Source organism: Opisthocomus hoazin, chromosome 7, assembly GCF_030867145.1.
Source record: "Opisthocomus hoazin isolate bOpiHoa1 chromosome 7, bOpiHoa1.hap1, whole genome shotgun sequence".
Lineage (NCBI taxonomy): Eukaryota > Metazoa > Chordata > Aves > Opisthocomiformes > Opisthocomidae > Opisthocomus > Opisthocomus hoazin.
The window spans coordinates 38,495,811-38,521,923 of NC_134420.1; the positions used below are offsets into that span (position 1 = coordinate 38,495,811).

General features: G+C 38.5%; 1 protein-coding gene across 1 annotated transcript in view; it reads left to right on the forward strand.

Annotated features, from left to right (window-relative positions):
- Nucleotides 1–10,371: 10,371 nt before the first annotated feature.
- Nucleotides 10,372–26,113, forward strand: part of LOC104326957 (formin) — a 143,447-nt gene continuing 127,705 nt past the window's right edge. Inside the window, exons 1-2 of the mRNA XM_009931799.2 lie at nt 10,372–11,763; nt 13,877–13,994. Of these exons, the coding sequence (XP_009930101.2) occupies nt 10,372–11,763; nt 13,877–13,994 (1,510 nt within the window). The remainder of the gene's footprint in view (nt 11,764–13,876; nt 13,995–26,113) is intronic.

Sequence of the window (26,113 nt, forward strand, 5' to 3'; positions counted from 1 at the left end):
GTGGATTCCACAATGGTAACTTAATAGAAATGTGTTACATGTTATCTGATATGCCTGTATGCTAATTTAAGAGATTGTGTTTAAAAGACTTCGTATGACAAGAATGTGTCATTTCTACAAAAAAAAAGCCAGGTGTAATTCCCTTATAATTAAGTAGGTTCAGCGTAGGACTAGAGGGTTTAGAAGATCATGGATATACTATTTATTATCACAGTCTGATGATATGACCCTTTTTGTATCCCTGAGGTTTCAGTGTCTCATTTGTCTTACCTGTAAATTTGACGAGATAAAAAAGTGACGAGATAAAAAAGCAAAGTCTGCGTGGTAAAAATTGCCAAGGAAGCATTAAGTACTCAGTCTTCCTGCATTTACTTTGCTCTGTCTTCTATTCCCTTGGAACGATAGATGGCAGCAAATCTGCATTTGGGCAGTCTTATTTCTGCATACAGTGTTCATAGGAGGCACTACCTAGCTGGTATAAACTGTAAAACCTGGAAGACAATTTGAGTAGCAGTTGGACTCCCTTGGAAGCCTTTTATTCATAGGAAAAAAAAAAAAAAAAAAAGATGTTGTTAAATCAGCGAAGTTGGCTGAAGGATAAGCATATGCATTTTAAAACTTCCTAAATTTAGCCTGTGAGTGCATGGATATATATGTGTGTTTGCATATACATGCATAAGACATATATGACCTCTTTTTAAACACACATTCAGATATTGTGAAACATTCGTTATAAATTTATGTAACAAATAAGCCTAATTCAACCACAGTCTCTGAAATTATAGGAACAATCTAAATTTCCTCTTGGTGGATTACACTGGGTTGCCAATTAAAAAAAAATTGTTTCCTGGAGAAGTGTAAGTAGCAGTAAAATCCATCTGTCAGAGCTGACAGAATGATGAACTTAAGGGAAAAATATGGCACAGTATTTAAGAATTTACTTAAAATAGAACAGTTAGAAGGATGGTTAAAATTCTTTCATATTCCACTGTCTGCTGAGGTGGATGGGTCCCCTAGCATAGAAGTGGTTGTATGGTAACGGCACATACAGGTGAGAACTGGTTCAGGGAAGAATGGGGTCACCAGCTAGCGGGGTAAACCCATAGATAACAGAACATTAAGTAATAATTGGAAAGTCAGAAAGCAAGTCTCTCTTTAGATGCCTGACCTTAAAGATGGCACATCTGCACTTGAGTATGTCCTAAAATACGCTGTCTTATGTTTGAATATCTTGATGCACTTTCATCTTATATGCAGTGCATAATTTCAAAAAGTGTAAGGTATGTGTAGTACTTCTTTTTCAGCAATGCTGTCTTTTGATAGGATCTCTTTATGAGACTTTGTGTGAGTAAGAAGAAAGATGAGTTTATTCAAACAATAATAACTGATTTGTACTTTGGATTGTTGCCCATCTTACCAAGTATTTTACTTCACTATGCTTATTGATACAGTGTGACACCTAAATTATTTGGAGCTATAAGCTTTCAGAAAGTTTGAAAATCTGCCTGTATTTGGGCGAACAGGCTTACAATTTCCAATCCTAGTGCCTCTTTTATAACGTGGTCTTTTAATATTAGTGAAAATGCAAAAAAATTAAAAATAAATTACAAAATTCTAAGTACAGTTGCTTGTGTAGTGCTAAGCTATCCTATGTAGCAGCCAGAAATTGTGCTAGTATCTGAATTGTGCACTAGAATGTTCCAAGATGGATAAAAGAGGGTTTACATCCTAGGGAATAAAAGAAGAGGTATATATATCCTGTATCATGTCAGACATTACACTTTAAAGAACGCACCAACTTTATGGAATTCATTGGTTTTCTCATTGCTAAATTAGAGGCTATCATGCAGAAAAAGACTTACTACTGTTTTGGGGGACCAATAAACCAGTGCTGCTTTGAACAGGAGGGAGAGTGTTGGGTGGTTGTAGTGCATGACATGGAGGTGTGTACTCTAGACTCAGGTTTTGCTCTTACCTCTCCCACTAAATTCATAATGTTTGTTTGTAACTAAACCATTCCAAAACTAGGTTGACACTGCGTTTAAGGTTACTGGAGCAAGGTACAGTGTTAAGTATGACTTCTAATTGAAAGAACTGCTTTTTACACATTTGGTGTAAGGGACTAATGTGGATTGGCACAGTCCCCGCGAAGGCTGTGTTTAGCCAATGTCAAAAAGCTCGTCCAATCAGTCTGTTGAGCTTTCTTAGCTTAATTTTATACTTCACAGCCACCTCTGAAATATGTGTGTGTAACAAGCACATTCAGGAGGGCAAGTAAGAGGGCCTTGGCAGAGGAGGTGAAAACTCAAGCACCTTATACACCAGGTGTGTCTGTGTGTAGGAGAAAGACAGGCAGCCCACTTTCTTTGCTAGATCTGCCCCACAAAAATTAAGTGCAAAAACATTTGTTTCTGAGTGAAAATAAAGTATGTATCCAATTTATGCCATTTTGTTTTGTTTTAAACAAATAAGAGCACTGTAAGTGCATGTGTTGGTAGCATGTACTGGAATTTCAAAAAGGTACAGAACATTCTATATGCAGGGATCATCTGCAGATACATACAATTATTTTATTTTACTTCATTTAATTTAATTTAATTTAATTTAATTTAATTTCACTTTGGCATTCCAGCAGAGTCTACTTTAAAGGATGATTTCACTGAAAGGCTGAATAATTTGGATGTGGTGAACAGAGATGAAGATACCTGGGTCTTGGATCGCAGAGTGGGGCACTCAAACCCATTTGCTCATTCAAGTGAGAAGGAGAAGATCAACAGAAATGTGTTGCATTTGAGCCTGGAACTGAATGTGAGTAGGACTCTATTCATTCTATACTGGGTTTCAACAAGCATTAATTATATATGGTTACATTGCTGGTATGCATTTATTTCTGGTATGTCTAAAACCAGGTTCCAAAATATCTGACAAACTGCAACGTTTTGGGTGGGATACAGTTTTCCAGATGGTTTGTGAGTCCATATGCCTGTGTGCAGCGAAGCCTGAGCAATACGTACAGGAAAGTTTTAAAATTATATAAAGAGATTAAGATACATGATGTGTCATTTCTAAAACCATGATGGATGTTTGGTTTAAATTAGTTGTTTTCCTGGAAATGGATTGCAGGAGCTAACAACTAGGAGATAACAAGGATAAGAATAGGTACCAGAAAGATTCAAGTCAGCAAGTAGTGCGTGCGTGTACGTGTGTGAGTGTGTGCACCCATGCACATGTGCACGCGTGTGTGTGTGTATTGGCATGCATATGCACAACCCAGGACTGCTGGGAGCCATGCTATTGCTTCTTAGAGTTTTGGAGCAGCTGAACTGGCACTGGAGTCAGACTGGCCATGAATTTGACAGGAAAAGTTTCTAAACTTCGTGGGATGTAAGACACTGAAGCTTCAGATGGCAACCGGAGTTAATCAGAATGTGAGACTTGCTCAACATCACTGAGCCTTATCTAGCTGGAAATGCTCACATGCTCCCAGGATGAGCAGTACCAGCTTACAGGCAGACACGTTTTGGCAGTAGTTTTCAAGTTGGAGGGAGAAGGGAACGGAATGTAGTAGAACAGGAAAGAAACATGGAAAGGATGGAATGGTTGAAAGAACACACATTAAAGACTAGACTACGTAACACAGTTTGTGCAAACACTAACACAAATTTGTGTAACAGTGACATCTATTGGTAGGAATAACAGAATTGACTTAGACGTACATTTAAAATGCTTTTAATGATGCTTACACTCACTGTTGCTATTCTCTTAAGCTAGTTACAAAATTGATTTCTTGTCTTAACCTCCTTTTCCTGAAATAATTTATTAGAAGGTTGTTGTAGTACTTTGAAGGTACAGGTTTATCCTTGTAATAAAATGTTGAGATGAAAACAAATAACTGGACTGAAAAGACCTGTGACAGTTGTTATCACTGCTATAAAGATATGCTACAGCAGGAAGAATGCAGTCCGTGAGGATACTTTGTCTGCATTTACAAAGTCCTCGTATAGAGCAGAAGTTCCAAATTAAATGCCATTAAAGAGCAATAATTTGAGTAAAATAAGAGACGTCTAAGATTAGTAAGCAGTTTGTTTCCATTTTTGTTAATCTTCTTTAAACAGCATTTTCCATCTACATATCTAATTAACTGTGTTACAAAAAAGGGAATGATTTCAGTTTCTTTTAGTTTACAAGGAAGAATATTTATTCCACTATTTCCAAGAGATTCAGAACAGAATTCTCCATTTCTATAAAAAAGGGCGGCATGGGCTGATGGGCTGTTAGTGACCCACCAGGACACTTTATCCTGCAGCTCACTCCCTGTGACTCTCTTTCTTGCAAGTCTTTTGGAATAGAACTCTGAAATTAATTACTTGCAGAGCAGTTGCATCTCAAAGACAATGTTTCTTCTTCAAGATGAGTCCATGTCCACTTGTGTGACATGCAACTGGAGGAGGAGCTGCAAGAAGAATAGTGAGAAGGCTGCAGCTGGTGCTGCCATCAGAATCCATTTGGACTGCAGCACTGCTGTAAGCAGCCTGTAAGAAAGTTAATGGCCAGAAATAAGCTGCTTGAGTTGCTCTGGTGACAGCAATCCGTTCCCAGATATTGCCTGCCCTGCACTCCTCCGACCAGACAGCAAGACAACTGTAGTCAAATGTCTGAAGGGCAACTCTGAAACAAAGATGATGTTTCCAGGAAATTGCAACTGAAGTGGACCAATTTATTGACTCACAGTCGCACTACATTGTCATGTGATCTATGGCCTGTTCCTGCTATTGGAAGAAAAACTTTAGCCTGACTGATCAAAAAGTTAGGCACTACTGTTTTAAAATGCAGTTATGTTCATAATAGTGACAATGTGAAAAACAAAGCTTCTTACTGAATAGCTCTGCTTTCTGTGGATTAGGAGCATCCTTACCTAAATGCATAATATATTTGTATATGTGCACATATAGAGATACTAGTATTTGCTTATGTTCTTGAAAAGACGTTTGTAGGTTTCTACTAGTTTGAATGAGGCAGATAAAGTAGATGAAGAAGAGAGTGAATGACAGGAATTTCAAATGCACAATCTGTGTCAGAAGCCTGAAAAAAAATCCTGCGTTAGATTTTAAATCTCAATTGAAGCATGCTGGGTTCTCATTCACAATCCAGCACAGAGGAGGTATCGAGATATGGAAGATAATGAAACAAAACAGAAATGCAACTCCACCCTATTCTTTATACAGCACTTCATCTCAGATAAGAAAGCACATAAATGAGATGTAAAATGCAGCTAAAATAACTAATAATAGCTAATAATTACTCTAAGAATTTCTGGTAAATTATTTGACATGACTATGTGGATTTTATTTTATAAAGTTTTTTGTTTAATCTTTAACTGTTATATCATACTGTAGATGGGGAGCAAAAGGCCCGTTGAAATGAAAAGAAGGTGAAAAGAGAGCAATCTAGAAAAGGAAAGCACAAAGGGAAAAGATTAAATATTCATCTCCATTCTTTGTTACACTAAGTACTTAATACACAAAGATCTTACTCAATTTACATACACAGCTTACAGTGATCTTGTTCCCGTCTTTGTTACTTGTATGTCTGCTCGTTTTAACCAGGACATCAGCCAATACACCTCTTCCACAAGTTCTACCTCAGAACTACCATTGTTTTTTCATGTGATGGGTTTTACATGCTAACTCTTCCATACATTTATTGATACAATATGCACTCCTTCAAAACAGTAAACTGGCTTCCTTAATGTGCTTTCTGGTTTTATGACCATATAATTATTATGATCTTCTTTCATATTCTCTGAAGTAGTCCATATCACAATGTCAAGCAGAGTTTTGATGAAGATGTTAAAAACCACATTGCATTTCTACAGCCCCCTACAACAAATGTGTCTGGTGTCCACTCATTCTGTTAACATCATGTAATGCTGAATTTTTATAAGAATTATCATGTCAATGTTTCTGTTGCTACATCTAAACTTATTGACTTACATTTAAAGTGATTAAGTTGGTGATACCCAGATTTTCAAACCTCAGGAAAATTGCTCACATAATGGTCTGTAGCGAGGTAACAAGGCTGAGAATAATTATGAAAATCCAGGACTTGTAGGTTTCCTTGCATTTTCTCTGCCTTTTCTACTTTAAAGCATTTAAAGAGTTAAAATACCAAGTATAAAATGAGATAAACAGCAGGAGAGACTGACAGGAGAGAAGGAGAATGTTAAGATCGTTATCAGGCAGCACACTAAGGTTGGGCTGGGGACAGGGCAGAGGGCAGAACTGTGTCAGCTGAGCTTCAGATAAATTCAAACTGCCTGAGCCACAACCACAGCCTGCTGCTTCACGTGGCTCTTCTGCAGCCTGACACAATTCGTGCGTATTTGATTCTATGATTATTTTCAAGAAATGGTGCAAAATTTTCTGAGTTTGAGGCTCTTTATGTTGAAAAAACAGTAGAAAGTTTGTTTTCTATACAGTTTAGCTACTTGGCTGTTTTGAGGAATGTGTCTTCATACAGTGTTCATGTTTCTCTAGTTTGCTATTACAGCGATCTGAAAAGGCAGTCTGAACAGATATGGCATCAGGAAACGTGAGCCCTGCCATATGATACTGATAGAAATTAGGTTACTTTATTCTGACTTATTGCATGTTTTCTTCAAAGCTAGTTTTAAAACCTACTTCAGGGGAGCTCTTAGACACCTCAAGAACAGAACTGGACCGAGCTGTAGGTGTGACTTCTGTCTGTGATGAAATGTAGGTCAGAAAGGGTGTGGATTATTAGATGTGCTTTAAACTGTAAGGAATGGTTGTCCTTTTGTATAATTAGTGCGTTGACTGCCCTGAAAGTTGCTGTGACAGGTTTTAGGGCCTTTTCTGAGGCACCAGAGAGTTGTCAGTTTTATTAAGAGACTTGTAACATTATCATAACTAATTTTTGGAAGAGATTTTGAAGTTGTTTCTTCCTTCAGATGCAGCGTTACAGCCCATTCATAGAGACTTTCCTTATGAGGTAGATCCACACAGTATTAAAACACTTCTGCCAACAAGCTGGCTCTGTCTCATTTGCACATCACAGTATGATGATCTCCTTCTTGTGTAAAAATATCAAGGGCATATATTGTGTATGTATTTTGCCCAGAAACACTCTATTGGGTAAGTACCAATGTGTATTTCATTATCAATTGCCCAGTGTCTCAACAGGGGAACATCCACTGGGGTGATCATCAGACTGTGAGAAAAAAGTCCTTACGAAAATGTTATTTGAGGCTGGGGGTTTATGGACTTCATGCTGAATTTGGGATACTGGCTGACTTCCACTTTTTGATCATTTCTTCAGGGGCATATACAGAGATGAGTTCCTCTGTTCATACTAATGCTCAAAAAGCTTGAAAGTTTCTTCTCACTTCCTAGAGTTTGTTATCAAGAGAAGAGGTACATATAAAGCAGTATCATTTTCTTCAGGCTTGTGAGATTTACCTCTGGCTTTATGAGGTATATTTCTACTTTTGGAGCTTTAATTATTCAGTGTTCAACTCTGGGTTTTCTAGCATCTCGATACATTGCATAACTTTGGCCTAATACTCAAAGCACTATCCTTTTCACTACGAATTTGATCATAGTCTTGTAAATTTTGTTGAGATGTTGTTTAAAAATAACGTATGGTTTTCCTGCTTTTAACTCCAGTTTTACACTAAACTTTTCGTATGTGCTATTAAAATCTTAAATAGTTAGATAGTGACTATTTTCAGTAACCTGCCTATGTACAATATTCATAGAACTGTTACAGCTTGGTGACCCTCGATTATTACACAGAAGTTTTATTCTAAGTGTGGGTTGTCATTAATATAAACAGATAAAGTAATATTTTGGCATAATCGGAATAGGTATCTTTAGTTTAAAAGGTACCATGAAGTTTTTCATATAGGTATATTTTTTGTTAGTGACCAACAAAACTGTTGTTGAAAAATACAATTGAATGTTTATGCATCATAAGTTAACCAAACCCCAAATAAATAGGTACATAAATAAGTAAGCAAGGCAGAACCATAGAAATTATCAGGGCAACGAACAAGTAGTCCTGTGGTTGAACGTAAAAACAGATGTAAATTTAAATGTAGAAAACTTTGGTTCAATAGGGTCACTTTGCCATTGTTATTTTGTCCTAACATGAAATTTAGAATTGCTGTAGATTTGCCTTCAAGAAATCTTGTCTTCAGGGAAATCACCAGTGCCAAAGTAGCTGCCTTCCACTTGTCTTCTTAACCCGGGGATTATACGAATAGGTTGGCATAGCGAGTGGTAAAGACTATGTGTCTCTTTCCTTATGCAGAGCTTCCTTTTATGATATTAATCTATATTAAGCTTAGAGAACCAGGGGAACCATGACCTGTCAGTCATTTCTGTCCTTGGCACCTGGTGATTAAGCGTAGCGGGGAAGCAAGTCCAGAGCTTACTACAGGAAATGGCAGGCAGTAAGGCAGGAGACATTGTGCTATGTTAAATCACAGATAAAGATGGGAATGATTCCAGTGCCCTTTGTCTAGAGGAATGCATGGAACCCTGTAATTGAAGAGGTGTCTGTAAGCTTCATCTAAGCCCTTAGTATTACAATCTGATTTTCGGGAAACTTTCTTCCTCCTGCGGTAGATACCAATGACTTTTGCTGTTGACTTTGTGATCTTTTATAGTATATTGAAAAGGTAAACACATGCTTTTTGTACTGTCTAAATTTTTAAACATTAAACCAAAAGTTCAATGTGTTGTGATACTTTGGTGTTACTTGTTGTCTGTAATATTCAGCTTTTCAGTAACAGTTTTCAGTGATTTGACACAGTGGTGTGATCTGCAGCTGATTTCCCTGTGAAGGACAGCTTTGCCCATGTTGCTTGTTTAAGATTACTCATCACAGCTGAATGGCTGACTGTAGAATGACCTACTAACTTGAATGCATAAAAAGAATACTATCTTTGAATTTCTACGGTACCAAGATGGAAATTTCACTAAATAAATTTCTTAAAGGCCAGGGAATAAGAAGAATATAAATTCCTGCAGATTTGCAGTCTCTGTAGTTCCAAAAATAAGAAAAGGAACAAAAGTGAAGACTTCTGGCTGGAACCTGACCTAAATGATACTGATTTTCCAATTATCAAAGGTGCTGAGGAGTAGTTTGTACTTTATATGTGTGTTCTGAAAAAAATATTTATTATCCCTGACAGCTTCTGTTAATATTGAGTTATAGTCTTGAAGATTTCCTTCAAATATTTTCGCCAATATTAACTAAAACAAATCTCACACATACAGCATTACTGTGGCAATATGTATAGATGAAACTTATCAAGAAATATGTCAGCAGAGATTGTTGTGGTTTGAAATAATCCAAGCTTGGGTGCCGCACAGCTGGACAGCCTGCCTGATTTCTAAACAGTTAACTTGGCATTCCTGAGTGCTGGCGGCTCACCCTGCCCACCCAAACAGCTCCCAGTCACTGGGTGTGGTGAAAGCCTTTGATAAGTACCTGTGTACAGTTCATAGAAATAGCTGTGCAGAGTTAGGACAGTAGTAATATGAAACCAGTCCTGTTGGTTTTTGTTCATGGCCCTGGAGGCTGAAATCTGCATTCCAGATGAAACCTGTGGCAAATCCAAAGAGAGCCTTTTTTTTTTTTTTTCTGCTTTCTTCAGCTTCAAGGGCGCTCACCCGAGTTTGCTCTGGCTGGCTGGGAACGGGGGACTCTGCACAGGCTCCAGGCAGTGGCACTGGAAACTTCACATTCCTTACTTTGGGTTTCCATTTGACATTTTTTGGTGATTATGGATTTACAAAAGAAGATCTTTATCAAAGTGGAAAGACTACGCGAAAGAATCCGTCAGGAATTTTCTGCTGAAAACCACTCACAGCTCGCGTCCTGGGATAAGGAAGTAGCAAGCTACAACTGCGCGCAGTTCTGTTCAGGAGCCTTGTTTGTGTAGCTGCTTGGCACTTCTTAGCATGTAGGAAGTTGTGTGCAGCCAGTAGGATTGCAGGAGTCCCAGCAGTAACCATTGGTCGAATTTTCAGCCGAGATTAGTGCGCTGGCATATTTGCTGTGACAAAAAGCCCTTTGTGTGAAGGAAAAAGTTACCGACGCTGCCGAGAACTTGTTTTACGGTGGGTCTTTTTGCTGCTCCTGAGGGAGATTTTGGAGACCTGACGGACACGTTGGCTGCGGGCTGCGGGGCTGGAAGCGGAAGGAGGGGAGGGTGGCCTGGGGGAGGCTGCCTGCTGCCCTGCCTGGAGTGGGCTCAGTGTGCTGTCTGAATGCATGTAGCAAATACTTGTTTAGCAGTTAGTAGCACTGCTAGCAGCAAACCGATTCTGTACTTCACGCAACATGGAAGAAGAAAATGCGGTGCCTGGCTGTAGTGAACTTTCAGACCTGGAGAATGCATCAGAAAGCGAACCTGACCTTTTCACTACATTTTCTATGAAAACAGTTTTTGGATTTACAACTAAATTTGAATCTACAGCTTCCAAAGAAGAAACAGTGCTGAAAGCATTTCAACCTTTGCACGGCAATATAAATACTCATGCTAACACCTGGCATGAGAAGAATGATAATGATTGTAATGACGACTCAGAAAATCAGCACGGCATGAATAGTGCCAGTGGCCAAACTGACCCAATGTCTGGCAGGCAAACTGACCTGGAACTGGAGTTAGCTGAACAAAATGAATTACTTCTTCACCATTTAAGGTTTGTACAGACTTCTTTGTCTGACTCTGACAATGATGACAAGGATGCTATTCTCGTACAAGGTACTTTAGTTCATACAACAAGTGACACAGAATCGGACACGGAGAGTAAGGACCTAGACACCGATGAAAACAATGCAGGCGAATCTGGGATAAATAATGCTGCTTTGTCTGCTGAGGCTTCGGGCGATAACAATCAAAATAAGGAAGAGTCAGAATCAGAAGGGCACAGCAACAGTGATGACACTGTGGGTACAGATGACATTGAGTTACACCCACCAATTTCTAAGCGGCTCCTAAAAAAGCTGGATGGTATTATGGAGCATGACTCCAATGGAAAAGAGAAAATATTAATGGATGAGCAGTTCAGTCGCTTGCTTGCTGCGGGGGAATGCCCTCAAGAACTTCCAGATGAAGAACAAAGACCTTCAGTCGATAATACATCGCTCCAAAAAACAGCGCTGGCTGAAAAAACTTTCCAGCTGCCTGCTTTCTTTAGTGGACTACGTGTGAGGAAAAAGGGACTAACCACAGAGGGTGGGGAAACTGTTACAGAAATAAAACCAAGGGAGAATGATTTAGCTCTGCTTAAATTGCGACAGCCTGTTAAGAAACCCAGTATTACATCAGGTTTGACCACTAAAAACAGATCAGCTGAACCTAAAGCAAGTCCTACTTTCCTGGAACAACTCTCGCACTTGTTAAACATAGACGTCTCCAAGAATGAAGATAAAACCGAGGACTCTGGTGAGGGATCTGGGGAGACCGAGGACAGTGATGAAGCTCAAGAGAACAAAGCCTCCAGCAAAACAGAACCACGATTTCCCTCTGAGGAAATAAAATCAAGCCCTGCTGAATCTGCACTGGATGTCTTCAAAGCTTTATTCACACGGCCTCCCAAAAAAGAAACAACTGCAGATACTTCAGAGCTGGAAGCCATAAAACGCAAAATGAGAAATGAAAAAGAGTCCTTGAAAGCTGTATTTGAAAGGTCAAAATCAAAACCTGGGGATGGACCATCAGACAAATCTGTAGGTTGGAGTATTTTTTCTTCGTAAGATCTGGAAGTAGATGGATAAAAAATAATTTCTTATTTAAAAATTTTTGGTGGGGACTTAAGGTCAAAATGTCAGACTTGTCCTCTTCTTTTGGCAATCTCAAATTTTGGATTCCCAACTGAAGACATCTTGGGCCTAATTTGTTATAATTCTTGATCATCTGCAGTTGTAGCAGAATTCAGTGAGAACTGGTGATAATCACAGTCTTTCAATTAGAAGTGAGAACTTAAAAATCAGTTTCTAGTTCTAAAAGATCACTACAAAACAGTTTCCTATATATTAAGTGTGGCTTTAAATCAGTATGGTACTGCAAATATTTACTGTAGTATTATTTAATAGTTTCTCAATCTTACCCTGTGTTCTTTCATTGAGCTTTTTATTTTTAAAATAATATTTCATTTTACCTTTAGGAATAATGTTATGGTAAGAGCTGATACAGGAAGTTATGGATGATTGTCGACTCAGTTTGTCCAAGACATAGAATTTAAAGTAATCTTTTTCTTATTTGCATGCGTGTATCTGGCTTTGCAAATATTGATAAACATTTAACCTTATCCGAGTATAACTTAGTGATTCCAATTAGGTGACTCCAGCTATGGATTAATATAAGCATTTGCAAAGTTAATATTCTTAGGCATATGGAGATTTAGTTAGTATATTTTTAAGAAATTAAAAAAAAAAACCAACTATGCTAAGTTTTCATGGAACCATAATGATAAATGAATTGGAGTGTGATTTCAACTCTTTAATTAAGCAAGTAACCCTTGGGTTGGGGTTTCCCCAACCCAAAATTCTTACAGCTAGATCTGTGGCAGGTACAATCAGTCCAGAAGATTGTTCTTGTTGGCTAAATGGGGAATTATCTGAATAATTAAATTTGCAGGTTTGGACCCTAAACCTGAAGATTCTGAAGTTAATTTGCTGTGTTGGTTGTCCTGTCTTTGAATTTTTTATTCTTATATAAAATTAAAAACGTTTTTGAAATCTTGACTGACACCTGGGTAGACCGATAATACCAGTTTGTATTAAATTACCTATGGGGAGGAGAAAAGAGGTACTCGTTGGCCATGGCATGTACAGCAATTGCAGGCTGTGCGCGCCCTTCCCATTCCTGGCTTGCTCCTTCCTGCTTACACCATTCCCTGTGCTGTGCTGGCGTAAGCATTTGTGTGGCTTCCAGCAAACCTCTTTGGGACGCTGTCATCGCACATGGTGAGGGAGGAGGCACAGGAGTCAGCGGGAGTGGCTTTCATAAGTGTCAGATTAACGTCCGGTCTAGTACAAGTGTTCATTTTCTCAGGGCAAAGTCAGAGTAAAAGGGTCTTGCTTTTCCTTTCTCCTTGCTCATGTGGGCCATTTAGGGGGCACCTTTCACACGGGGTTTTGCTGTTGCTGCAATTGTGTGTATGCAATTACTCATAGCTGCATGTTGTACACCAGATTACAGAAAGGTTAGAGGTGTAAAAAAAAACCAACCCAGAATGGTAAATGTCTGAAAAAATGTTTGTTTAGTGGGGGTATTTTCCCCTTTTTACAGGGTTATTTTAGCATTCCAGTTGACAGGGCAGTCCCATTAACAGCCGCAGCAGCGCTTTGATGTGGCAGTGTTACGTGGTATGTGGACTGAGCAAGCTGCTGGGGGTGGGGCAAGAATTTCATAAACTAGCTGTGCTTCCAGAAAATTATGCTGTCAAATGATGTCGTAGGTGAATCCCACTAATGTTTACGTGTAAGAGGAGCACAGATGGGTCTTTTCACTCTGAAAAAATGATACAGGGAAAAAAAAGCCTCATGTTCTTGACCATCTGTATGGTTCACCAAAGAGCAGACAGCTTTCCACACTGATGTGAACAGTGTCAGCAAATCATTGTCGTATGTCACATGCGTAATGTTATTTTCCTCCTCAAAATTATTTTTCTACACTGATTTCTTTGTATCCCTTCCAAGCAACTGAGCACTGTTTCGATCAGTAGAACGAGGCAGATAACCGTTCTGAAGTACCCATGTAGAGCTGAGCATGGCAGTTGCTGCTTTGGAATAAATTGATACTGCAGACTTTAATTTTTTCTTGCATAATTTTTAACAGCCTGACCTGAGTCCCTCAGAGCAAGACGACAAGACTCCAGGGAGACTCCAGACTGTCTGGCCGCCACCAAAAGCAAAGCACGAAGAAGTAAAAGTAGGATTAAAGTACACAGAAGCAGGTAAAACAAAGCGGTGAAGCCTTTGGAGAAATTAATTTCTGACATTTGTAGTCTTGTTTAATACAGAGATGGTGATAAGTCACAGTATTTTCTTATCTGGAAAAAAAAGACCTTATGTTTTGGATGTGTTGTTTACTGCTGCTTGTAAAGTATCTGATTTTTAAATGTAAATGGCTAAATCTGTGTTGAAATCTAAATGCTTGTCTGTACAAATTCATGAGGAGAGAAGTGCATTTTCTGATAAATTAGGTCATCCATGGGATAACCATTCATGGGATAATCCCATTTCTGGTGGGATTCTGTTCAAATGAGTAACAGAATAGTGAAAAAATGGAAAGCTGACTGCTTTTTCCATTGCCTATGAATGTGGAGGGCACTGACCTGTCTGGCTGCAGATTTTCTTCAGGTAGTATCCAGAATAAAAGTAATTAATACCGTTACTGCAACCTTTGTATAAACAGAGCAATATGCATATCCGCTCAGATCATTTTTATAGCTAGCCATGTATATTGTCCTGTACAAATGTATGAGAGAGTATGGCTGAAGTGCAGTGTTAACTAGATAGATAAGCTTTCCACGGAAAAATATCTCATAATTTTTTGTTACTTAGATAAATATTTACATAACATAGTTATGTTCAAATGCTGGGATAACTATGTTATGTTACAAGGGGAAAAGTGATTATTTCAGCCATTGCAACTTTGTTTCAGATTTCTATGCTTAAATATAAAACGGGAGGTCCTTGTTATTCAGAAATTAATCATAAACTGTGGAATTGTCTCAAATATCAAAATGAAAAGCAATAGATCATCTGTTCTTCATGTACCTGGAAATTTTAGAAAATACCACCTAGAAAGGATTAAGTGGAATTAAACCACAGTCTTTCATACTACCTTGCTATGAGAAACTGTGCAGCGTAGTGCTGTATGGTTCTTTCCAATGCCAGTGGGTATCCATTAGGCCTTGTGTATGAGAAAAAATGAATAGGAGTAGTCGATATACTGCTTTGTGTTACTACTGTATTACTTTGTTCTCCCTCTGTCCTCAGTTTTCTCTGCCTTAATCTTCATTTTTAGTAAAATGTGCGTGATACTGCAGGCATAGAAGTTGCTGGAAGATTCAGAAAATTTGGTTTTGACAGAAAGAACATGCTTCTAATATAAACAGAATTGAATTTACAGTGTGTTGGACTGGTCTGGGGTGTGGGAATCTTATCACTAGATGACCAGGACAGGTATTCAGCTGTTGAAAAGGAGTGCTACAGACTCTTTCTGTTACTCTTAGATTCTTATTATAGGCTATATGCTTGCTGTATTTAGTTTTACCCAAATAAATATTTTTTCTCCTAATGACTGTAGTCATCTGTGGCAAAAACATATGCTGAAATAAAGGAAACTGAATGAACAAAAGCTCCAAATTCTACTGCTTGTGGAGAAATTAGGTCATGCTTTTCTGAAATTTGAATAGGAAGGACAGACTGGCTCAGAGCCCATGTAAATTGTTACTCTTTTTTTACTGTGATATTTTGGGTGGCAGTGTCATCAACATGCTGATGGTTAGTTTGCTCAGTCAAATTTTTATACAGACCAGATTCTGCAGTTCATTAGTCACTCCAGTGTCTGGCAGGCAGAGGGATTTGAAGGAAAACAAACTGCTGGTGATTCAGCTGGGATGAGACAGAAGCGGTGCTTTTAAAGCAAATAGGCAAGGACTGTATTTGCAACATATGTTGAGTGCAGTAGAGTTATAGGAGTACCTCAGTGATTAGCAGGTTTGTGTTTCTTTCAGCTGCTCATGGGTGCCCAGAAAGCAGTTGTGGCAGCAAGGACACTGCAAGCAGTTGTAAGTTGCATGTGATGGATCAGTTACATCTGCTTTTATGAGTACTAGGGTGACTGTTTATAGCACTATGCGCAGAAATGAATTTATGTGGTTTCCTGAAAGTGAAGGAAGGTACTGTTCACGAGTAGTGCTGATATCATTACAAAAACAGAGTTTGTATTCAGTGTTGGTCTTATTGGGGGGGGGGCGCGGGGTTTGTTGTTTCTTTAATGAATATGAAAGTGGCAACACAGCATTACTTCTAAACTCAGTATCTCCTCTCTGACAGTGGTTGGTACCTTCAAAGTGCATGTGCATACTGGCATTTCCCCTCATGCCCCTTCCTGTCCAAAGTTTCCTCCCAGCCACCAGTACCTTAGGAACTCCTTGTCCACAAACTGGGCTTCTTAAAAGTATAATATAAAGCAGGTTAGTGATCACCATTAAACTGACTGGTCTCAACCAGTCTCAGCCTGAAACCAAATTTCGTACCCCAGTGTCTTGTCCTGACAGCTAAGATCAAATGAAAAAAATCTTGATTTCACAGTAGAGTTCAAAAATTTTGTGTGGCAGGGATGTCTGTGATTCTAGCCTTCCTCCACTGTAGTGCCTGAATAGATGGTTATGTGTAACATAAAAAATGCTGAAGTGACTTGTTTTAACCTTTAGTCAACGATTTATGTTAGTGTTCTAATTTCTGTGATTAAGGGTTTCATCTACTAAAACAATAGGAATCTGTGTACAAACAATAATAATTGGCTGAAATGCTAGGTAAGTATTCATTTACCCCAGCTGTATTTTAGGTTTAAACAAAATACATCTGTGACAAGTGTGATCACATCCAAGGATAAATCCGATAAGTAAGTCTTTATACTTCTAACAGGGTACAAGAATATGTACTTATTTTATGAGGTGGCATAGATTTTTTTAATTTGTCATGAGAGATTAGTATTTAAAGTGACACTGAATATTTGAAAGTTGGAATACTGTACTCTTTCTCACAATTCTGCCCAGTCTTTGATTTATTTCCATCATCACCATGCACTATGACAGCTATGACAGGAAGGTAGGGATAATGAGGGAGAGGATTCCTGGCTTTTTGATCTTTTCTCACCTCCTTGCCATGTTTTTCCTCATTGTTCTTCCTGTCTAGTGGAAGCAAGAAATTCAGGCTTAATTTGGCCTACGCAGCAGACATCACAGTGACTCATAGCAGCTTGGAGGAGCAGCTAACTCCCTCCTGAGGCTCATAGTCTGGCTTGATGTGTGGGAAACCAGCTGAAGGGCAAATGGACATAACAAGCACGCATGTGTGGGGCTGACTAGGCCTGTTAGGAATATTAGAAGTGAAGGAAGTTAGTGAACAAATATAACTTTTTTCACACCTTTGATAACATCTTGTGTAGTCATAGTGTTGTCAGCACCAACACCTGAATTGTGAGATACAATTTTGAATTAAAAGGGTGATATTATGATATTTTGGCATATTGTATGTTTTCTTAATCCTTTAATTCTTCTTCTGTTTCTATAGAGCCAGTGACTGTGTTGTCAACTGGTTCTCTGTAATTAGCAGAAGCTGCTTACATGGTTCTCTAGAGAAACTGGCACTTTGAAGTGTGTCAGTCTAGAGTAGTTGAAGTCCAGAAAGTCTGTAGTGCATTACACCATTTATATCCTGGAAGACTAGAAAAAGGGTATTTAAATTTATAGGTTTGTTCCATGGAAATCTTTCCCATGTAATCAAAGACATTTCTGTGCATATTTGTCTGGTCCTGAAATTCTGTTCTTCTGTTTTCATTAAAACTTTATTTTTCCTCCATAATTCTTAGAAAGGTTTCTCCCATTTTTTTAACCATTAAATCTGATAGAAGGGTAGATGTGTCAGCTGTTGCATATGGTGAAAATATCTAGCCAGGTCGAGGAGACAAATTCATGTCTATACTGAGTGAACTCATCTGTGATACTACATCACATAGAATCCACATATAATGAATGTCTCAGCTGCTCCGTATGACTAGACCAGCACTCGCAGCCTCTCACATCCATGAAGAAGAGTTTAGATGTGAGTTCTGCTCATAAAGCTGCTTACGTTTGAAGAACAGTCTCCGCATTAAGGTGGCATAGGTATACAGATCTTGTGATTCGTATTAAAAATGCATTTTTACCCATTAAGATCAAAATAGTTCTCTTACATAAAACAGAGAGAGTTTAGCCTTTTGCTTAAGCAAAACAGAAATTTAAGAAGTGACAAGAGAGAATTATTTGACATTCCTCCTGGAGAAAATGTTAAAAAAAAATCAAGTAGAAATATTAATCCATTTAGTGCTTTTTTTCACTACATGTTTTCTCATTAATTCAAATGACTGTACTTAATGTTAAAAAACTCTGTTCTCTCACAGTCTGTCTATTCATCGTCCCTAAATCTGCAGTGAGGTAATGCTTTCTCTGTGGTGCCACAATTTCTATAACAACAGTCTGTGATGCTGTAAGCACAATTTTCAGGATAAATAAGAAAATCAGGAGGTGACTGAGAAAGCTCTTATTAAACAAAAAGTGCCTAAGTAAATGGCAAATGAAATACAAAATAATGGCAGAAGTTTATTGCCAAGTCTCAAATATATTAAAGCCTTGGTCCTCTATGCTCTGGGTTCCCAGCAAGAAAAGCACTTTATAGTCATGATGTCAATGTAGAGAATAATCAGCTTATGTGAGAGAAAGAGAAGCATAATGGTCTGAAAAAAAGAGATGAGAGATAAGAGCATGATTTCTTATCTTTCTTTAACATGAACTTCCTTTGTGGCCTTGAACAATTTGTGTTTGTCTCTAAAAAAGACATAAAGCTTGATCTTTATGTCCTGAAGGAAGTTGTTATATCAGTGGCTGCTAACAGTTTGTTTCATCTTATAATAGAAAAAAGGTTACCTTTTTTTAGTAATTGCAGTTTGTTTGGTTTCAGTGTGGTATTTGATATTTAGTTCTGGGATTCTATTGTAAATTTCATTGCAATGAATGAGATAAAGCAGGACTACAGCAAGCAGGATAATATGTGTTGGTTGAAGCTAGTATTTTTGAGATTTAATGGTCACTGATCAATTTGATGTGACCTCAGGGTACAGGTGGGCTGCATAAAAGTTTAGCAAAATGTTTTACCAGATTTTACCACATTTATTGTGCAGCATGACAGTGGTATTTGGCCATGTTAGGTCAGTGTTTCATATCCTGACATATACACTAGCTTGATATTGAGAAGCTGAGGTTTTTATTACAAGCCAGGTTGTTGTGGCGACATTATACTCCTCTAGAGTAACGAGGACATTTTCTCCCCTTACTTACGCCAACCAAAGCTACACTTTTATGGATTTAGAGGGTATTGGCATAGTGTTGCTTGGAAGTTTCTACGACCTCAGACAAATGGGTTGTGCATGTGCAAATCAGCGCAGCGGCCACTTTTCCAGATGCCTTGCAGCCCCGTCTGCTAAGATTTACTTTGAAAATATTAAAAAAAAGAAGCCTCAAAACCAAGTAAGCAACAGAAACTTCCGTTGCTTGTCTCTCCCCGCCTCAGCTGATACTGTCATTCATACTGTGCCTCTTGAGATAGGAACAGAAAGATCGGCACCTGTTAAGGGTGAAGATTTGTTGTTAAGACGCTTGTGTTCCAGCCCTTTTGTTACCTTCTAGAATGACTTTGTGAAAGTAGTGAGACCTTTCCAAGCTTCAGTTTACCCATTCGTAAAATTGGGATAAGAATCCTGACCTATTTCTCAAGCCAAATTAAATACGTTTATTAGGCTATTAGCAGTAGATAGAGATGCAGAATGGAAAAGAATACTGACTTCCTGAACTTAAATTTGCAAGAAAATAACACACTATGGTAACTGTGCCTAAGGCAGTGTGATAAAATGATCATGCCTTCCTTTATACTGAGGATTATATTATTACAAGGTGAGGGGGAATAAGAGTTATGCTCCACTTTTTCAGTAAAAATCCCTGCTTTAATTCTATTATGCATACTGTCTACAGAAATGTAGCAGTTTTAGGAGACCTGTTGTTTTGGGGTCTGGATGCATCTATTGCAGCAGATGCCTGACAAGGACATGTTTTACAGTATGCAAAGCCGTATGTGGATGCAGGCATCTGTGTAGCCATGGACACCAGAGTGCTTAAGAGTTCACGTACAGAACAGCTTTGATCCCCTCGAAGCAGAAACTTGATTTTTAAACTATATTTTCCCTAGTGAGATTAATCTATTATCTGAATAAAATGAAAGCAAGTTCTGTGAATTATTTCTTTTACTGTAGTTTTTATTTTGAAACCTAGGCGCCGCTATGGGTCCTACCAATGTGACTTTGCAAAGGCCCAAAATGGTCACAGGGTTTTAGGAGATGATTCTTGTTATATAATTAAAACACGGTGAAAGAGCAATTGTGTACAGCACAAGAAGAATGACTTTGTATTTTGTTTCCATGGTTCTATTTCAAAATATATGAGGCCCTTTGTAGAACAGAAATGCCTCTGAGTTTTACTGAATTCACTTTTCTGTTCCCCAGTCTCACTGCTAACATGATCTGAAGAGCTGTTTGGCCCAGCATTTGAACATGACAGATTTAGATACCAGTCTAAATTAAACCCTGAGTGCTTAACACCCTTATGCTTTCTGAAAATTTGCACCTGGATTTAGAACTGCTTTTTGGGTTTCTTTTTAGTTAAATTTGATATCGCCCCTGCTAAGTTTGCCCTCACTGATACGGCACGAACACATACTCTTATCTGTAAAAAAACCAACCTGATATATTACACATTTCTTGGTTTTGTATATATCCATGTTTTAAGTTTGTCAACAGTTCTAAACTTGAGAATTGCTGAGAATATATTGGAGAATCGGTGTGCCTGCATGCATGGATATGTAGTGTGCCTACATTCACCCACATACCCACCCATATTTGAATAAATATACACTTACACTATATGTATAGGATACATGCATTCTCAACATATGCTCACTATATATAGTATACAGTGATTGCAAAGGTGTTATAGATCTAGAATAAGTTCTTTGTGTTTTAAATTTGTGCTAGATGAAGTAGATAGAGTCTGTAACTCATCGAAGAAATTCTGTGATAAATTTGTTCCTCGTGTTTGCTGATAAGGTGTTATTTGTTTACTGTATTGCATTGGTGAATGTGATCCTGTGACAGATTGGTTTTGTAAATATGAAGTAGGATGTTTATTGAGAAAGAAATCATGCTGAGTGTCCCCAGCAGCAGTATCTCTAATGTTGCCTTCCTGGGAGGGTGAAAATGACAAGTGAAACATTTCCTTTCTGCTATCAGGTAAATGAACTGCAGCTGTAACCTCACCTGTGACAGGAAAGGAAAGATTAAGTAGATAAGTTACTCAGGTGGGTGCTTCTGAATAGTGCTTTATAGTGTCTTTGCAGTCAGAGTAGGAACTATTTTCTTCATTGCTATAGCAGAGAATTGAGGGGTTGCTGGTTTTTCCTTCGGGAGGCTGCTTTTCTGTGGGTATCATTCTGTTGTTCTCAGGGAATTCAGCGAGTGCTGTGAAGTTACTTCATTTTATGTAGTAAGTTAATTCTTACGCCTTCTGTATTATGTCAGTATCCAGACAGTGTTTAGATACTGGACTATTGGCTTGTCTAGGACTCTCTATTCTCTACATGTTCCTCTCCATCTGTCTCCCTTCCTCAAGTCTGCCATATTTTTACTGTACTAGAATCTTTAAGGTGCTGAAAAATCATTGAAATTTTAGGCTTGGATAGTTCTTCTTTCCCTTAAAAGTCCAAAACATAAGATTAAATTGAAGTGAAGGATGTCTGCTCATTTTCCATTTATGAGGAATTGACATCCTTATATGTATTGAATTGTGGGGCTATAAAAGAGTTCAGGTTCAATGGGAAGTAAAGAAAGGAGGACAGATAGGAGTAGATGGAATGGAGTGAGGGAAGGATTAGAATAATGTTTCAAAAATACGTTCAGTGTTGTTTTAGCCAGTCACCTATCTGTAGAAAATAGGTAATTCTAAGAATTTCTTAAAGCACAAATCAATTTTAATTTCCTAGTTCTGAAAGGATGCTTAAATGTGAAACTTGTTGAAATTGGTGTTCAGAGGGTTTAAGGAAGTCTGTCTGACAACTTTTTACAAGTCTAAGCTTTGGGCCTTCACTGACCAATCATCTTGTAAAAAAATACGTAAGCCACAATTTCTTTACTAAAAATGTTGCATTCATGTAGCATTTCAAATAAATGTCTGTATTTCTCCCAGTGTTAATTCTTCTGTGTAAAAATGATGCTTTATAAACAACATTGAAAGACTGAACAAGTAACATGTTTTGGAAGTTGCTCGTGGCTATGTTTATTGGAAAAAAAGCCTGAACATTTGCTGCTTTTTAGGACTGTAACCTGAAAAAGCCTGGCAGGTCGCATCAATGCACCTGTAAACGTAAATATATAAATAAATAAAAAAGGTGCAGGTGTGGTGAGTGAATTCCTTTCTGACACCTGGAGGTTGAAGGGGAAAACTGTGTGGGGAAATCATGGAGGAGGGAAGGGATGATAGTGAAAGGAAATACTGAAAGTGAAGGGACCAGGGGTTACCAAGGAGGAAGAAAAGATGAAGAAACCCTCCCTATTCTGAAATTTAATGAATCAGCTCAATTAAAAGTTAACAATTTCCTTTATGCTACAGAGTGCACTCAAGTTTTCCAGCTTTTGTTCTTTAATTACTTTTAAATTATGTTAACATTATTTTGCATGTTTCCACGTACTGAGTTTAATACGTAAGATTTTTTACAAAAATGAATGTTCTGACAAGAAGTGGCTAGATAGGTCATTTATCTTCAAAGCTTCTGTTTTCTGCTTGAACTTTTGGGATCATGGCAGAGAAGGTTCCTAAATTGCTTATGTACGGTTTGAGGAGTAACTCATCTATTTCAAAGGTGAGTTATGGAGATTTCTGTGGGAAAGGTTTTCATATAAGATTTTATTTAAAATTATTCAAATAGGTAAGTTGTTTTATTATCAAAGAAGAAAAGGTAATTTTTGCACAGCGCAGTTTTGACACAAAGAGAATAGTAGTGAGTAGTATTTAAGTGTCTATACTTACTTTTTGCAGCGGTTTTGGAGAATTAAAATTGCCATTTGAAATACGGTGACCCACTGTATCCACTGTTCCCAGAATAGTAGGTTAAATTTTCAGATCACCAGATATACCAGTGAAGGCTTGTAGCTTTTCTTTTAGAAATGGTGGTGCACAGTGCAGCTTGCTTGGTATCATGACAAGGATTTACATGAGCATGTGTTGTGTATATTTGTAAACATTATTGCTGCTCTGTATTCAGATTATTTCTGGCTGATTATAGCTGCACATTTAATGTTAAACATTTACATAAATTACATAGGTTGTCCAAAACATCCAGATTTTATTTCATGTTTGGCTTTCTATGCATTAATGAAAAATATGCATGCTATAGTATGTTTTTTCTTTGCAAAACAGTGAAGCAAGCTTCATCATTTATTAATCATTAGTAATATCTTATATGCTTTATTTCTACCACCTGGTGGCATATGTCATACATTGGCCCCCTTTATTGCACAGTCCATATTTTTTTAAAAAAATGCACGTTTTAGAAACACACTGTTAAACATTGCTTTAAAAAGCAAAACAAGGAATTCTTGAAAGTGTTCCCACCCCAAACTTGTGTCTTTTAATCAGATTGTATGGAATGAATCAGTCAGAAGAGGCTAAGCCTTCAGCAAGGCTTTCGACACAGTCTCCCACAAGATCCTGCTAGGGAAGTTCAGGAAGTGTGGGCTGGATGAGTGGTCAGCGAGATGGATTGAGAACTGGCTGAATGGCAGAACTCAGAGAGTTGTCATCAGCGGCGCTGAGTCTAGTTGGAGGCCTGTAACTAGTGGCGTCCCCCAGGGGTCAGTACTCAGCCCAGTCTTGTTTAACTTCTTCATCAACGACCTGGATGAAGAGTTAGAATGTACCATCAGCAAGTTTGCTGATGACACCAAACTGGGAGGTGAGGTAGATACACCAGAAGGCTGTGCTGCCATTCAGCGAGACCTGAACAGGCTGGAGAGTGGGGCAGAGAGGAACCTGATGAGGTTCAACAAAGGCAAATGCAGGGTCCTGCACCTGGGGAGGAACAACCTCATGCATCAGTACAGGCTTGGGACGGACCTGCTGGAGAGCAGCTGTGTGGAGAGGGACCTTGGTGTCCTGGTGGACGACAGGTTAACCATGAGCCAGCAGTGTGCCCTGGCTGCCAAGAAGGCCAGTGGGATCCTGGGATGCATTAGGAGGAGTGTGGCCAGCAGGACGAGGGAGGTTCTCCTTCCCCTCTACACTGCCCTAGTGAGGCCTCATCTAGAGTACTGTGTCCAGTTCTGGGCTCCCCAGTTCAAGAAAGATGAGGAGCTACTGGAGAGAGTCCAGCGGAGGGCTACGAGGATGGTGAGGGGACTGGAACATCTCTTCTATGAGGAGAGGCTGAGGGAGCTGGGCTTGTTCAGGCTGAAGAAGGCTGCGAGGGGACCTAATAAATGCTTACAAATATCTGAAGGGTGGGTGTCAGGAGGATGGGGCCAGACTCTTTTCAGTGTTGCCCAGTGACAGGACAAGGGGCAATGGGCACAAACTGAAGCAGAGGAAGTTCCATCTGAACATGAGGAAGAACTTCTTCCCTCTGAGGGTGACAGAGCACTGGAACAGGCTGCCCAGGGAGGTTGTGGAGTCTCCTTCTCTGGAGATATTCAAGACCCTCCTGGATGCGGTCCTGAGCAGCCTGCTGTAGGTGACCCTGCTTTGGCAGGGGGGTTGGACTAGATGACCCACAGAGGTCCCTTCCAACCCTGAACATTCTGTGATTCTGTGAAGCTTTCTGATCTGTATTGCTCTCCTTGCCTCACCAAGCAAGATGAAAAGACTCGTAATGAGTGAATCCCATTGTTGTTTCCAATTGGAAATGTTGAGGAAATAATAAAATACATTATTTAATCATTCTACAGTTAGTGATATGCATTTCTGTGTATGTATCGAGCTGAGAGCTTCATGAAGAGATTTGCAAGTTTTTTTTCAAAGTAAGTGTTACTGCATGTGGCCTGTGGTTAACTAAGGAATGTCTGTGAGATTTTTTACGCGGTAGAGATTTATTTAAATACTTGCTATTTGATTTAGAATTGGTTTGATGGACAGTGCTAGTATCTAGGAACACTTAAGAAATTAAGGAATTCATAAACGGTTGATAACTTTTTGCAAGACAAAAGTATATAAATGGGAGATTAAAATAATGACTGAGGTACAGGTTTGTAGTAATGAATAAACAGCAGGGAGTCTGGCAGACTAGGATATGATTTTAATGAGTGTAAAAATAGAAATTCTCTGTGTGAAGCTTAAATACAATCTTACTTATGCTTTTGTCTCTAGCTCACCTAAAGCTTTACAAGGAGGGACCACCAGGTGGGTGAAACAGTGTAATGTTGTCTGTATGTGTCTAGTCTTTGGTCTCTTTTGTTACTGTAAAGGCAATATTTACCTTTCCTTAATGGAATAAAAATGGTAAAGGCAGAGTCTGCAGTACCTACCACTGTCTAGGACTGAAAATTTAATAAAGACTACAGAAGTTCTGTAATGTAGATGAGGAACTGTTGTCAGAATTCTGAGCTTAAGTTACTTCAGTTTCAGTGGCTGCCATCCCACCAAAGTGAGTGGAACTTAGGGTGATTTCTTTGACTTTCAGATCCATCCCACAATGCTGAGTGTGAAATTTTGCAAAGTTAAGATGTAGAGTCTGATTGGAAGAATATCGTAATTGAGAGCTTGTGTATTACATTTCTCTTGTCTATGAGCAAACTCTGGGTAAATGTAACCCATTTTAGAGATAATCGAGTATGCCTGATAGTTGGGCTTGTTATAATCTGGCAGTGCTTATTCTAAAAATCTTTGAAGCAAAGACTGTACATGTAGTCAAAATTGAGCTTGAAAAGTTTTTCCTGAGTTAGTAGGCTATGGTCCTCCATTGTGAGGTGTATCTTGCATAAAACTGAGGCAACAGCTGAAGTTAAGCAAGAAGACAAGGTGAACTGAATTAATAAATGATGAGAAGTACTGTAGCAGCATACTTTTACATATTTGAAAAAGTATTGCATGTAAGAAATGAGAACTGAAGATTTTTGTACAAGAACTAAATTTTCCCTGTTTACTGGTTTAGTATTAGTCAGAAGGATTAAAGGGATGATAACTTTATGGTTTTCCATAACCTTGATGTA